The sequence below is a fragment of the Lissotriton vulgaris genome, unplaced genomic scaffold, assembly GCF_964263255.1.
Source record: "Lissotriton vulgaris unplaced genomic scaffold, aLisVul1.2 SCAFFOLD_1049, whole genome shotgun sequence".
Classification (NCBI taxonomy): domain Eukaryota; kingdom Metazoa; phylum Chordata; class Amphibia; order Caudata; family Salamandridae; genus Lissotriton; species Lissotriton vulgaris.
This window is the reverse complement of record NW_028250089.1, coordinates 194,302-210,886: the sequence shown is the minus strand read 5'-3', so window position 1 is coordinate 210,886 and position 16,585 is coordinate 194,302. Positions and strand designations below refer to the sequence as shown.

The following is a 16,585-nucleotide window of genomic DNA, read 5'->3' as shown; positions in this document are numbered from 1 at the left end:
TCAGGATCTTCTTAGAAGGAAATGATGCATTAAGGGGATCGGCCCACAGTTCACTCAAACCTAGGTTCTTCAGCAACGCCCTGATCTCTCTAAACCATCTGATCTTGTGAAATTGATCAGTATTTATTACATCTTTGAGACCCTTGGCGTAGTGAGCAAGCTCAGATGTACACCACAGTCTTCGCCAGTATAAAAGAGGGCGAAGTTTCGCCAAATCAGTTAATGGTTTTCTCCCCAAATCTAGCAGCAGTGGGAACATTGGTGTACTTTTCGGGACACTAGTAGCCTTTCGAAGAAAGGAATTTTCAGCTACTGATAGGGTTGATAAATTCGCAAACCCCCAGAGCTCTGCTCCATAAAGCGCTGAGCTTAGCACCTTCATACCATAGATCTCCATCAGTGGGCTGATTGGTTTGGACAAGGAAGATCCAAACTTAGCGGAAAGGATCCCGGGCTGTTGATTATGCTTTAAGGTGCCAATATCAATTTTGTTTTGACCACCCCATATTTGCCTGTAGCGTCACTCCTAGGTAGTTGAAAGCATCAACCTTTTCAAGAGCGGCTTTGTTCATATATACCTTGCCCCGAATGACCTATGCTCATTGAATGACATGAACTTTGTTTTTTCCATGTTGATAATGAGACCCCGCATAAGACAAAAATCCTCAAACCTACTTAAAGCTTTCTGCAGACCACTGGGATCTTGGAGATGATTAAAGTATCGTCTGCGAACATGAGGATAGATATATGTTCGCTCGCCAGCATCGGGGCATCCAGGGGGACCACGGAGAGGAAGTCGGCCACCCCGTTAACGAAGAGTGAAAACAGGGTTGGTGCAAGCACGCAACCCTGTTGCACTCCCCTGTCCATGGGAAATGACTCTGTGACCTCCCCCTGGGCCCCCCACCGTACCCGCGCATGGTTACCCTCATGTAGGCGGACGATCAGGGATAATGGGTCAGGAGACATCCCCATTTCTCTCAAGACGCACCACAGCCTACGTCGAGGCACTAAATCGAAGGCTGCCTTCAAATCCACAAAAACCGCGTACAGGGCCCCTTTCCCCAGAACAACTGTCTTCCAATAGATGTTAGCAAAACGGAAGACCTGGTCATTAGTACTAGTGAGGGGTCGGAAGCCCACTTGTAATGGAGTTAGGATTTACTCATCTTCCATCCATACCTGGACTTTTTGCAAAATCAGTCGACCCATGATTTTTTGGATGGAATCTATGAGACTAATTGGTCTATAATTTGCTGCTATGGATTTATCCCCTTTCTTAAATACTGAGATTATCTCTGCCCCCTTCCAGGAGGCCGGGATTGGGGCACCACAAGCAATTGAATTTGCTAGATATCTAATATACAATCGCCAAGAAGGTTTATAGCTTAACAAAATGTCCGCAGGGATGCTATCGATTCCAGGTGCACGTCCTGGTGTTATAGAATCTACTGCCCTATCCACATCCGCTAGTGTGAATATCCGGCTAGAAAAATAGAAATGGACGTAAGGATCAATATTCGCCTCGTCCCCCAAGGAAGCATACTAGGGTTCAAAGTGTTCGACCCATGAGTGATGGTCAACATTGTTTCGCGGGGGATCTGGACACCCCCCCCATCCCACTTATACGTGTCCCAAAATATTTTGGAATTCCGGGACACACATGCCTCCTTAAGCTCCTGCCATCTTGCCTGGTCCCAGAGCTTTTTTGCTTCTTTGACTGCCTTCCTAAAGGAGTCCCGCACCAACCTTAATCTTGCTGAATCCCTGGTACCTAGTGCTGTCCCAAGTGATCTCAGCGCAAGGCGACATTTCTCATTAAACCACCCTTCCACTTTCTTTTGCCTAACTTTGTTAGTATTAATGGGTCTACAGAAAAATAGTTTTAACGGATCAAAGAGGATAGTGTGTGTCTTTGTAACCTTAGCCAACGAGGAGTGGCTGCCCTCGCTAGTTCCCCACTCTTCCACTACCCTATTCACCTCCTTGTTCATGGCTAATAAAGCATCTGGGGAATCAGAAACATTTCTCCATTTCAAATGTGGGACATCATTAATTAATGCCAATTCACTACCCCCTGCCTCTACCCTAGATGGTATAACTTCTCCAAACAGTCTGGTTACCGCAACTATAAGCAGGTCATGATCGCTTTCAGCACGCATAGTAACGACCATGTCCCTTACGAACTGCCACAATGGTAGACTTACAAGCACATAATCAATATGAATCGACCTGAGCCCGTTATTAAGAGTGTCGAGCCCCTGCTTATCTGACAATGTTCGCCCATTTACGGCCCTCAACTGCTGGCCTACACACATCCCCTTCAATTGGAGGGCCGCCTCCGTCCATTTCTTAATTGGCTCAATCTCTAGGGAGGGTATGCCCCATTTTGCGTCTTCATTCTCCATGAGAGACTGATCCTCCAATCCTAATGATTCAAACGTTGTGTTAAAGTCCCCCACGACTATCGCACCAGTGTACCTCGGCATGCCGTCCAACATCGTGTGAATATGGTACATCCCTTTGTTTTTAAATGATGCAGCATGGTGCTGCAAAATTTACCACCACACCGCACCATTTCCTAGTGAATATACCCATTTGTCCCTTTCTAGCTTAGTGTGAATGGCACTATGCTAATCCTATGCTTAAAGCCTTTGCTAGAAAAACCAACATCACTGATGACATCTCTAATGACATATCAAATGACATCACTGATGACATCACTGATGAAATCATTCAGTAAGTTTAAGTGTTTTCTAAGAGTTTATGATCGTTAAACATATATACTAAGCTACTGCAAATATACTAGGTGTACTACTAATGAGTGATACTGCTTTTAACATATATTATGTGAGTGGCTCAGTGACTCTATGTGTTCCTGTATGAGTGGGTGTGTGAGTGGTTGTATGGGTTTGTAAGTGGGTGTGTGATTGGTTGTATGGGTGTATGAGTGGGTGTGTGCATGGCTGAGTGTGTAAGTTGATTTGCAAATAGTTGTATGGGTTTTTAAGTTGGTGTGTGAGTGGTTGTAGGGATGTATGAGTGCCTGTGTGGGTGAATGAGTGGGTGTTTGAGTTCCTGTATGGACGAGTGAGCATGTAAGTCTGTGGCTGTATGGGTGGGTCAGTGCATTTGTCAGTGCCTGGATGCATAAGAGGCTGCATGTGTGAGTGGCTATGTGGCTATATGAGTGGGTGTGTGCGTGGCAGTATGAGTGGGTGTCTGAGTAGCAATATGGGTGATTAGGTGGTTGTGTGAGTGACTGTATAGGTGTGTAAGTGGGTGTGTGAGTAGTTCTATGGATGAGTAAAGGTGTGTATGTGAGTAAAGCTGTATGTGTTTGTGAGTGGGTTTATGAGTGGTTATGTGGGTCTGTGAGTGGATGCATGAGCGGTCCTGTAGATGATGTCCTCAGTGATATCATCCATGATATCCTTTGACAAGTCCAAAAAAAACAGATGATGGATGGAATGCTGAATCAATCTAACATTCACTTCAGTCACAGATCTGGGTTAAATCCATCATTTTTTGCACGCCACACCATTCCAATTTAGACCCAGCCATATGCAAATCGGTTTTGACCCTGTTCCCCATGGGAACAGTCCAGTCCAAACTGCCAGGCCAGGTCCTCCCTGGACCAGAAACAAGCACCCTAGTAACGGGTTCAGGGTTTCACCCCCCATCAGCCAGGATAGCTTGAATCTGATGGCACAGCGAGCACAGGACCCACGTCTAGGCATACCCTTCCCATTTAGGGTGACAAATGCAAAAAGAATGGATGATGGACAGAATCTTGAATGAATCTAACATTTACCCCCAGTCACAGATATTGGTTAAATCCATCTTTTTTTCATGTCACGCTATTCCAGTTTTGATCCAGCCATATGCAAATCAGTCTGAACCCTGTTCTCCGCGGGAACAGTTCTTTCCAAACTGCCAGGACAGGTCCTCCCTGGACCAGAAACAAGCATCCTACGACCGATTTCAGGGTTTTACGCCTTATCAGCCAGGATACCTTGAATCTGTTGGCATAGCGAGCATGGGACCCACGTCTGGGCATAACCCTTCCCACTTAGGGCAACAAATGCAAAAAGAACAGCTGATGGACAAAATGCTGAATCACTCTAACCTCCACCCCAGTCACAGACCTAGGTACGATCCATCATTTTTTGCACAACATCCCATTCCGGTTTACACCCAGGCATATACAAATCAGTCTTGACCCTGTTCCCCATGGGAACAGTCCAGTCTGAATTGCCAGGCCGGTCGTTCCTGGACCTGAAACAAGCATCCTAGGACTGGTTTCGGGCATTCAATCCTCATCAGCCAAGTTATCTTGAATCCAGTGGTTTCGCAAGCACGGGACACACATTTGGCATACCCTTCCCACTTAGGGTGACAAATGCAAAAAGTACAGATAATGGACGGAATGCTGAATCAATCTAACATTAACTTAAGTCACAGATCTGGGTTAAATACATTGTTTTTTTGCACAGCAAACCCTTGCAGTTTTGCAAATCAGTCTTGAATCTGTTCCCCATGGAAGCAGTCCAGTCCGAACTGCCAAGCCAGGTCCTCCCTGGACCATAAACTAGCATCCTAATACAAGTTTCAGGGTTTCACCCCTCATCCGCCAGGATAGCTTGAATCTGGTGGCCTAGCAAGCGCGGAACCCATGTCTGAGAATACCCTCCCACTTAGGGCAACAAATATAAAAAGAACAGATGAGGTACGGAATGCTGAATTACCTAGCATTCACCCCCAGTCACACATCTGGGTTAAATCCATAGTTTTTTTGCACGCCAAGCCATTCTAGTTCAGACCCAGCTATATGCAAAACAGTCTTGACCCTGTTCCCAATGGGAACAGTCCAGTCTGAACTGCACAGCCAGGTCCTCTTCAGACCAGACACAATCATCCTAGGCTCGGTTTTGAGGCTTCACCCCTCATCAGCCAGGATAGCTTGAATCTGGTGGCATAGAGAGCATGTTACCTACTTTTTGCATACCCTACCCACTTAGGGTGACAAATGCAAAAAGAACAGATGATGGACGAAATGCTGAATCAATCTAACCTTCATCCCCAGTCACAGATCTGGGTTAAATCCATCATTTTTTTTACACACCATGCCACACCTGTCATGATTGTCCTGTTGCTTTTACCAGTGCTTGTTTATTGATTTTCCCAGTGCTTGTTGTTTGAACTGTCACTTGTTTGTACCAATGCTTGTTACAGACTGTTGCAGACTTCAAACTCATAGTCTGCTGCCCAAGGTCCATTGGCCCTTCTTAGCTCCGGTAGTTTACCAGAGAGCTGTCATCTGGAAATTTGAAACCTATTGTGCATTAATTAAACGCTTGTTGGAAATAGCACTGTGATTCTTAACAGTGTTACATGTAAATCATAATTTAAGAAAGAGATAGTGAGACAAAAGCTGATATACTCTTTTATATGAACTTGTGACTTGCTCTGAAGCATAGTGTTTATGCAAGCACTAGATTCATCATAGAGTCTATATTGTTATATTTTGTTTTGAGAATTATAGGAACAGCAATTACATTCCTTGTGAAAAAGGTATTAGTGTGACAACTCTTTCATAAGTAACCTGCTTTTCTTTACAAGTATGTTATTGTTATTAAACCATGCTAGTTTAGCCCAAGAGTTCACACAGTATATTAGGAAAGCTAATTGAGGACTACATCTTTTTCCAGGTCTCCCTCCCCGCAGTACCCTTCCCAAATCACTTCCCCCTGTCTAGCCACTATGATCCTCAGTGCAATTAAGCTTGAGTCAAAGCTGCTGGAAGGTGGGCTTCTTGAGGGTAGTGGTCCTGAGGAACCCAGCGATATTTACCAGTTCAGACAATGCCATTCCAGTTTAGACCCGGTCGTATGCAAATCAGTTTTGACCCTGTTCCCCATGGGAACAGTCCAGTCTGAGCTGCGAGGCCAGGTCCTCCCTCTACCATAAACAAGCATCCTAGGACTGGTTTCGGGGTTTCACCCCTCATCAGCCAGGCTAGCTTGAATCTGGTGGTGTAGCGAGTACGGGACTGACGTCTGGGCATACCCTTAAAACTTAGGTCGACAAATGCAAAACCAAAAGATGATGGACGGAATGCTGAATCAATCAAAAATCCCCCCCAGTCACGGACCTGGGTTAAATCCATTGTTTTTTTTTGCATGCAATGCCATTCCAGTTTACACCCAACCATATGCAAATCAGTCTTGACCCTGTCCCTCATAGGGACAGTTGAGTTTGAGCTGCCAGGTCAGGTCCTCTCTAGACCAGACACAAGCATCCTAGGCCCAGTTTTGGGATTTCACCCCTCATCAGCCAGGATAACTTGAAGCTGGTGGAATAGTGAGCACAGGACCAATGTCTGGGCATACCCTTCCCACTTAGGGCGACAGATGCAAAAAGAGCAAATTATGGACAGAATGCTGAATCAATCTGACCTTCATCCCCAGTCACAGATTTGGGTTAAATCTATCGGCTTTTGCATGCCATACCATGCTATTCCAGTTTAGACCCAGCCATGTGCAAATCAGTCTTGATCCCGTTCCCCATGAGAACAGTCCAGTCCAAACAGCAGTCTTGGGTCGTTCCTGGACCACAAACAAGCATCCTAGGAACGGTTTTGGGGTTTCACCCCTCATCAGTCAGGATAGCTTGAATCTGATAATGTAGCGAACACAGGACCCACGTCTGGGCATACCCATCTCACTTAGGGTGACAAATGCAAAAACAACAGATGATGGACGGAATGTTGAATGAATCTAACATTCACCCCAGTCACAGATCTGGGTTAAATCCATAGTTTTTTTGCACGCCACGCCATTCCAGTTTAGACTCAGCCATATGCAAATCACTCTTGACCCTGTTTCCCCTTGGGAACAGTCCAGTTGGAACTGCCAGGCCAGGTCCTCCCTTGACCATAAACAAGTATCCTAGGACTGGTTTTGGGGTTTCACCCCTCATCAGCCAGGATAGCTTGAATCTGGTGGCATAGCGAGTACTCTACCGATGTCTGGGCATACCCCTATAACTTAGGGCGACAAATGCAAAAAGAACAGATGATGGACTGAATGCTGAATCAATCTAACATTCACTCCCTTTCACAGATCTGGGTTCAATCCATCATTATTTTGTACGCCACGCCATTCCATATGCAAATCAGTCTTGGTCCGGTTGCCCATGGGAACAGTCCAGTTCGAACTGCCAGGCCAGGTCCTCCCTGGACCAGAAACAAGTATCCTAGGGCCGGTTGCAGGGTTTCACCCCTCATCAGCCAGGCTAGCTAGAATCTGGTGGTGTAGTCAGCATGTGACCCATGTCTGGGCATACCCTTCCCACTTAGGGCGACAAATGCAAAAAGAACAGATGATGGATGGAATACTGAATTAATCTAACATTCCCCCCCAGTCACAGATTTGGGTTAAATCCATCGTTTTTTTGCATGCCACGGCATTCCAGTTTAGACCCAGCAATATGCAAATCAGTGTTGACCGTGTTCCTAATTGGAACAGTCCAGTCTGAACTGCTAGACCAGGCTCTCCCTGGACCAGAAACTAGCATCTTAGGAACGGATTCAGGATTTCACCCCTCATCAGCCAGGATTCCTTGAATCTGGTGGCGTAGCGATTATGGGTCCCACGTACGGGCATACCATTCCCACTTAGGGCGACAAATGCAAAAAGAACAAATGATGAACTGAATGCTGAATGAATCCAACATTCACCACCAGCCACAGATCAGGGTTAAATCCATTGTTTTTTGCATGCCAGGCCATTCCAGTTTAGAGCCAACCATAATCAAACCAGTCTTGACCCTGTTCCCCATGGGAACAGTCCAGTCCGAACTGCTAGGCCAGGTCCTCCCTGGACCTGAAACAAGCATCCTAGGACCGGTTTTGGGATTCACCCAAAAACGGCCAGAAAAGCTTGAATTTGTTGGCGTAGCAAGCATGGGACCCATGTCCAGGCATACCCCTCCCACTTAGGGCGACAAATGCAAAAAGAACAGATGATAGACTAAATGCTGTATCAATCTAACATTCACGCCCTGTAAAAGATCTGTGTTAAATCCAACATTATTTTGCACGCTATTCCAGTTGAGACCTAGCCATATGCAAATCAGTCTTGGTCCTGTTCCCCATGGGAACAGTCCAGTTCGCACTGCCAGGCATGATCCTCTCTGAACCAGAAACAAGTATTCTAGGGCTGGTTGTGGGGTTTCACCCCTCATCAGCAAGAATAGCTTGAATCTGGTGGTGTAGTCAGCACGTGACCCACGTCTGAGCATACCCATCCCACTTAGGGTGAAAAGAGCTACGCAAACAAATGATGGACAGAATGCTAAATAATCCTAGGACCGGTTTCAGGGTTTCATGCCTTATCAGCCAGGATAGCTTGAATCTGTTGGCGTAGCAAGCATGGGACTCACGTCTTGGCATAACCCTTCCCACTTAGGGCGACAAATGCAAAAAGAACAGATGATGGACGGAATGCTGAATCAATACAACATTAACCCCAGTTACAAATCTGGGTTAGATCCATTGTTTTTTTGCACACCACGCTGTCCCAGTTGAGAAAGCCATTTGAAAATCAGTCTTGACCCTAGTCCCCATGGGAACAGTCCGGTCCGAACTGCCAGGCCAGGTCCTCCCTGGACCAGAAACAAGTATCCTAGGACCGGTTTTGGGGTATCATTTGATATGTCATCAGTAATGTCATGAGTGATGTCACTGACCATGTCATGAGTAATGCAATATGCAAGGCCATAAGGAGTGCATTGAGGGGGCGTAAGTTATAGACAGATCAGCTATCTATAACTGCTGAATTTGTATGGTTTTGTACCAGTGAAATCTGAGCCTAATTATAACATCCCTGTAGAAGTTGTTTATTTTAGTGAATTTCTAGGGTTTTTAAACTCTATTTCCTAATTATAATGGCCCTGTAACTTGTTTTTTTCTTTGAATTTTGAATGTTTTTTAATGTTCTTCCCTAATTATGACATCCCAGCAACTTTTGTTTTCTGTAGTGAATTTCAAAGGTTTTTTAAATTTTATTTCCTAATTGTAAGCTGAAACCTTTGAGAGTGTGTATGTGAGTCACTTTATAGGTCCATGAGTGGGTGTGTGAGCGGCTGTATGGGTCTGTGACTGGGTGTGTGAGTAGTTTGGTGGGTATGAGTGGGTGTGATAGTGGCTATATAGGTCTGTGAGTGGGTACATGAGTGTCTGATTGTGCCTGTGAGTGTGTGAGTGAGTATCTGCGTTGGTGTCTGAGATGGTACATGAGTGTCCAAGGGAGTGTCTGAAGGGGGTCTATGAGTGGGTGTGAGAGTGCCTGAGTGAGCTTGAAAGTGCTTCTTTGTTTGGTGGAGATGTTCTGATATTCCTCACCATCAAGAACGAGTCACCAAAATTATTGGGAAACGCATAGGGAGCACTTGCTAAGCTGTCCATTGTCCCGTGAGAAGGTAGGACAACATCTGCATACTACTAATGTGAACGGGGCCAAATGGCGAAGCTTCCAAGTGATTTGTGCGTTCAAAAAATCTTCACAGTTTAAATGGAGAACCATGGACTGTGCTCTCACTAGAGATGAAGTTCCAATATATCAACAATGTATTCAGCTCCACAAAGCATTTCAGATCATCTTTCGGTATGGATTTTCAGAGAAAGCACACTAGCTTTGCCTTCACCACACCAAGGTGTTAGGATGATTTCTCCTTTACAGAAGTGAAGCTTCAGCTGGGGCACCTCCTATGTTTATATTTGTAAGTGCTTCCTGTTGAGGTTTAATGTCTGTAAAATGAGCATCAGGGCCAGAACCGCCCGGGGACCCCATCCCCTGGGGCCTGGCAAAATTCAATGGGAGGAGGGGGGCACATGGCCCCCTCCTTCGGCCAATTTCGGCCTCAGAGACCCCATCCCCAGGCCCTGGCTGAAATTTAATGGGAGAGGGAGGGACGCAGCCCCCCTCCCTGGGCCAATTTTGGACTTAGGGACTTCATCCTCAAGGACCCGTCCACATCTCCCTGAGTGCTCTGACCCCACCCAGGGTACCCGGTTTGCATGCTGGGGACTGAGGGCGAGCCTCTAGGTCCTGCGGTCCCAGTCAGCTCCCTGTCTATTGCACTCCTGCGGGATCCAGCATTGCTCCAGCACACAGGAAGCTCTTGCAAATGCAGCTGCCTGCATGGGAGAACAATACTTTCATCTCTTTGAAAGAGATGAAAACTCTGCAGGCTCCATGAGGAGTGACATGCTGCCCACCTCCTCGGTCCTGCATGGGATGGCCCCAGGAAGTTGGTGGTCCTCGAGGCAGTATATGGCAGTGGAAGGGAGCCATGCTGGCTACTGCCACTTTTAAATATGTTTTTAGCCCCTGGGAGTTGTTGGTCCCCGGGGCCTATTAAAGCTCCAGGAGGGGGGTCCACGTGGCCCCCTCAACTATTTTTATGAAGCCCCGGGGAGGTAGTGGTCCCTGGGGCTTAATTAACCTAATGGAGGTCAGTGGCTAAAAAACTTTTTATATTTCCACTGCAGAGCTATGAAAGATCTAGTGATCTGCATGCTCAGCCATGTGTTATGATTGGCTGGCTGCAACCTGAAGGAAAAGTTGAAACCTCCATCTTAGGGTACTGGTGGTCCAGAGTCCAAAACAATGAAACAAAAAAAAAGATATATGGGGGCAGGGTAGGGAATACACTGATCCTGTGAGTCATGTGGCGGGCCCCATGTGTTATGATTGGCTGGCTGCAACCTGAAGGAAAAGTTGAAACCTCCATCTTAGGACGCTGGTGGTCCAGAGACCAAAAACAATGAAACAAATAAAAAGATATATGGGGGCGGGGTAGGGAGACACTGAACATGTGAGCCCTGTGGAGGGGCACCAGAGTGACCACCCCTGAGTTAAAAAAAATTGGGGGGGGGGGGTCCACAGATTTTATTGTATATAAATATATACAAACGTATATACAAAGTCAGATTTAATCATCGTGAGCAAATGCTGTTGATTTGCAGTGAACGGTAGTTGGATAAATATGTGTGTACACGGTGCACTGTCTGCCTCCTGTGGGTGCAGGACAAAAAGAGTTGGGACACTGCCCATAAGGTCCCCTTCTAGAGATGTTAGTGCTTCCCATGAGGCAAGCAAGAAGAGTTCTCTGGTAATGAAGGACACTTTTTTGGGGGTATATGTTGAGGAAAACAATGCTTGGAAATCTTTATGAAAATGCAGAAAGAGAGCCTATACTTGCCAGTGCAGAAACGCTAACTCCGCCAGCGGATTCTCCAAATATGGTGACTGAATTTGGATCGCCTCCAAAACTGGCAATATTTTCTTGAATCCATTGCAGAGCAGCCACTTGGTCCAGAAAACCCCAATTACCGCGAGCATGTTCGTCCCCGGTGCTGAAAGAGAAATAAAAAAGGGATGTTAAACCTCCTAAAGATTTTTATTTAAAACTTTTGTTATTGGTAGGCAAAAACATGTAACAAAAGTTGCTTAATGCAGTTGTAACAGCACCAAAGTAGAGGGTAACAATGTTACATTGAAAAAAAGAATACCGAAAAACATCCTAAGACAATGGTACAATAAGTGTAGGTACACAGCATTCCCCCAGCATGTGGTAAGGGATTCCAACCCCAGTTCCTGGCATTCAGGTTTGACACATGCATCCCCCTGGCCTCAGAGTACCCATTAATGTATCAGCATCTTCAATACATGTTAACAGCCAGTCTTAGGTTCCGGAACCTGATGTGTGTGTTCCGGGTTGACTATCTGCACACCCGTCTATCCCCGGTGTATCTTGCTCAAACTCCGTCCCCACCCCCCTCCTTCAGCGTTATCTGACCCTGTTTCCTGCGTGGTAGTAAGTTCCTTGTCCTGTCTTTGCAAGTTCCGTTGGCTACCTCTATCTCTCCTGAGTAAAGATTGTATTTACTGTATTTTGAAAACGTTAGAAAGGAGCCTTAAGGCAAAAAGTGTTTTACATAGTACCAAAGAAATAACAAAACAATTGTTCCACAGCTGAATCAGCAATAAGGGAACAGAACAGCTATGGACTAGATAAAGCAATAAAAAGACACAGGAACAGTGAGTGAATCGATATATGAAAGAAAAAGGATAATAATTAGAACTGCAAAAAAAACTCCCTAAAGACACCTTTATGGAGTATATATGAAACTCTATATAGCATTTCGCAATATCAAATCTGAATGCAGGGAAAACTACTCTTATCCCTAGTCAAATTATTCAATTTTGTGGTTTCTTTCTATTCATAATATTTTGTAACATCACTTAAACGTATTTTGAGCTGCATAGAAGGTGCATGTCTTGCTTTTCTCGCGTACTTAAGTTATATTTCTTTTGAAAGTTGTCAGAAATAAAATCTAATTGAGGCACCAAACAGAATAAGATATTAATGAGCCCCGTAAGACAAAAAAACATGTTGAAAACCTTTGCTTTCAATGATTACAGCAGGATCTTTGCTGAACCTGAGAATCAGAAATACAAATAATGGAGAAAAACCCAAAACAAAACAAGTGCCCTTTTCATGAATCAGTTTTTTAAATGCAGACTAGAGCTATTGTAGACTATTGATTTGAACACGGGTATGAAGGGTGATCGCCAATGGATCCAACGTGGTTACCTTTTGAAATACTGAGTTTTAAAATTTCCAGAATTAATGTTTGGGACTAATAAACTGGTGACATGCCAAGCATATCATTATATTCGCTTAGAAGTTACTGTGATTGGGCACAACACGCTTTGTTGTACATGCCCCTTATAAATGTCGATGAACTGAAAATATTGATTTGAAGGGAGCATTGGCCACCTTTGGTGACGTTTAGACAAGGAGAATGTCCTAAAGACTCGTTACCATATCCTTCCCTTTTTTTAAAACGCTTATCCTTTCCCCCAAACCAACTTTTTTCTAATCTTTACCATTTTTCAAAAACACTGATTAAAAACACAAACAATGTCAATCAACTGCGCAAGGAACTTTAACCCAACACACTGTTTTAACGAAACTTGAGGGGGCCCCCTGCAAGGTGCGTGGATTGGTCCCTTCTGGACATAATTGGGAGCTCCCTGGACAAAGTAATGTGCTGATGGGGGGCTTGAGCCTGGAGACCCCCTGCACCGCAGGGGCTGTGGAGGCCTGTGTAATGCCACTGACCCTACCATGGGTACTGCAAAACATCGGGCATCCTGTCGAGAGTCACATACACTGCATGACTGGCTTTGTATGTAACTGTTAAAGTCTATAGCAATTCCATCCACTTGTCTGTTTCTGAACCTTGGTCACACTAAGTGAAACTCTTTCACTAAACTCTTCATGGGGAAATGGACCAGTGCTTTGTTCTGGTACATTTAATAATTATGGTACACTGGTGTAGGTCCCAACGCCACAACATAGACATTGAAGCCTACTTTGCGATCAAGACCATTGCCAGTTGTCTCTTACTCACACTTAATGTAAATTTAGAAGTTCTGTAATGTCTTTAATCCCTTTGGTCTAGTAATGATCCCCAAGACCCCACTTCCAGCACACAACTCAATTGTAGATCTAGGAAACTCAAAGGATTACAATACTGCACAAATCTGATACAGTTACCCAAAAGATCTTAAAAAAGACCTGCATTTGGTCCCCCTGCCGGGGATATAATTAGGAAAGCTACAAAAACCTATAAATTAGCAATTGGGAAGAGAAAAGACTAGTTAAGAAGCCTCGAATGGGATGACCTGGAGAGAGCTAGTGCTCCCACGTATTCTAGAGGCTTCTGGGAAGTCATAAATCATCCCCTTTTTACAAATGAGGTTAGGAATATGGAATTGCTAATAACAGAAGACACATGGGTAGTTCATTTTACGAATTCTTTTAATCCTAAGGGTGCATCATTGCATGACCAAAAAGAAGACAGTGAAAAAACTGAGTCTGTCCATTACGATTGGTGAGGTTGAAGATGCATTACTGAAGGGTATTGCTGCAAAAACCCCAGGGCCCGATGGCGCCTCGTTAGACATGTTCAAAGATAATCCTTGAATATGGGTGCCGCTGTTGGCTAATGTTTTCAAATCAGTGATAGTGGGCTGCATACCTGACTAATGGAAAGAAGCTGTGGTGGTTCCAATATACAAGAAGGGAAGTAGAAATGATCCAATTTGCTATAGGCCTATTTCCCTAATTGACGCCTCATGCAAAGTCATGGGGAGGGCGATTCTTGCCCACCTTCAGCTCTGGGCTAATGGGGCTGGCCTGATATCCCACTCACAATACAGCTTTAGAAAGGGTATGGGTACGAACGAGCAATGCCTCAACCTGTCCTTAGTTATGGGTAAGTACATGAAGGCCAAGAGAGGATAGATCCACTTGGCCTTCATGGCCTTATTCAGTGCATTCTACACAATTAACAGGGGGAAGCTGTGGTTATGCATGGGAAAGATAGGTTTTGAGGAGGCACTTATTACCCTTTTGCGTAGGATGCATTCATCTACTTCACTTTCTATTCAATATGGATTGGGTGGAGAAAAATCCAGATCCATTGCATCCACAGATGGTGTAAGACAGGGATGCATTTTGGCCCCCTTTTAAATCCTTTCATATACGAACGGGGTGGAGAATTTTTTAATTGAGCAGCACTTGGATTACCCGACTGTAGGAGATAACGTGGTTTCCTTGTTATCTTATGCAGATGACACCGTACTGCTGACGTTAAAGGCTAATAGCCTCCAAAAAGCCCTGATTGCATTTTCTGATTTTATGACGGATTTGGATCTCAAGGTTAATTTTAATAAGTCTTTTTTTATTGTCTGTGGTCCTAAAAACACAAAAAAAGAAGATTTGTGGTAAAGGGTAGAACAATTGAAAAGGTCCCTTCTTTTACATATTTAGGGAATGTTTTTAATAATCAATTAAAGTGGGACAATACGATTGCGACTAGGGCCCAACAGACAAGTAGAACTATAGAGGGCCTGTTTCGCTTTGCGTGCATATTAGGAAATACTTGTCTTATATAAATCAAAATGCTGGTCAATTACAACTATGGAGCGGGAGTTTGGGGGAAGTAAAAAAAACAGCTAATTACAAATTTTGGAATACAAATTTACAAAAAGATTGCTGAGGGTTCCCAGTAGCTCTCCCTCAAAATGTTGTCATTCTGAGCTGGGACTGGATTTGCTTAAAGATAGAATTAAACTGGCACCCTTGATTCTATGGGGGAAAGTGTGGTCGTCGGAAGAACTATCATCTACCAGAGCAAACATAAGAGACTGTTTAAGTTTAGGAAATGCATCGTCTACTCCCTGGCTTTGTTATGTTAAAAATGCCCTAAACAAGATTGGCTAGGAAATTATTTTGAAAATCCTGATGGCATTCCAACTAATAATAAAGTAATGATTAAAAATGCCTATTATAATGAGTTAGTTTCATGTAACCCGGTCGGTGAGACCCCATCCCATGGTTCGCCAAATATCCAACAATTTTGCTTAGCCTTTAGTACCCATATACATTCCCGCTTCCTTTTGAAGAGGTTCCGTCTCTGCACATTGTACTTTCTTGTGGCTTTTCCCAATAAGGTGAGCTGGTGTGAGAGACTGACTCCCTGTCCTTGTGATAACTTAGCTGAACAAAGCACAATGTACCTTATGCTGTTTTGCACTATATATAAAGATATAAGGGCACATTTTATTAGGCCTATCCTGAGGGAAATTGCCCCTTGTTCATATCAAGAAGGTTTTAATTATTTACGTTCTTTGTCCAATACCGTCACATGTTGCGCTTTGCTAAATTTTATTAGAACTGTTTGGCGAATCAGGAAAAGATATGAAATGTGATAAGCAAACTGGGAAATAGGGCCTTATGCAATTTATAATAATTATTTATTATTACACCATTGGATTGATACAAAGAAAATGGTTGCTTATGGAAAACCCTGTGATGAAATTTTATATGTTGTTTTGGACATATTTAGTATGTGTAAAATGTAATATGGATTAACTTTAAGTATGATTTTATTATTGTAACTATGTACTTTTATGATTCACAAGAATTGAATAAAGTTTCTCAAACAAAACAATACAGTTACTTCCGGGAATGTCCAAGGTAACTCTATGTAGAAGCCTGCAGTATTTAATTTACGCAACTGTTTGCACTTGGTAGGCTAAATGTATTTCTGGGGATCAGGACTTATTTTTCACTATCATAAACATGCAATCAACTAACAATTCCATACAATAACAACAAAAAAACATGTTTATTTAAATTTAGAGCTAATCATTCATTGCATTGTTATGCTGAATAGCATTACCCTATATAAATAAGACGCCAACATAATGTTGTGATAAAACATGCAGCTCTAAAAAAATCAGATGCTTGTTTACATTCTGAAATTCCATAATTCAAAAGACATACAGGTAGATGCATCAAGCATTTTTGCGAGCGCAAACGGTGCAAATCGCAAAATTTGGCCATTTGCGCCCGCAAAAATGTTGAGATGCATCAAGGGTTCATGCACTCGCAATTTAAGAATTCGCAAATAATTGCGAGTTCTCAAATTTGCGAAATCGCA

General features: G+C 43.9%; 1 protein-coding gene across 1 annotated transcript in view; it reads right to left on the bottom strand.

Moving 5' to 3' along the window:
- LOC147663375 (cocaine esterase-like) overlaps positions 1 to 16,585 on the bottom strand; it is a 513,967-nt gene that overhangs the window by 344,887 nt on the left and 152,495 nt on the right. The window contains exon 6 of the mRNA XM_086950486.1: positions 11,269 to 11,422. Within this exon, the coding sequence (XP_086806612.1) occupies positions 11,269 to 11,422 (154 nt within the window). The remainder of the gene's footprint in view (positions 1 to 11,268; positions 11,423 to 16,585) is intronic.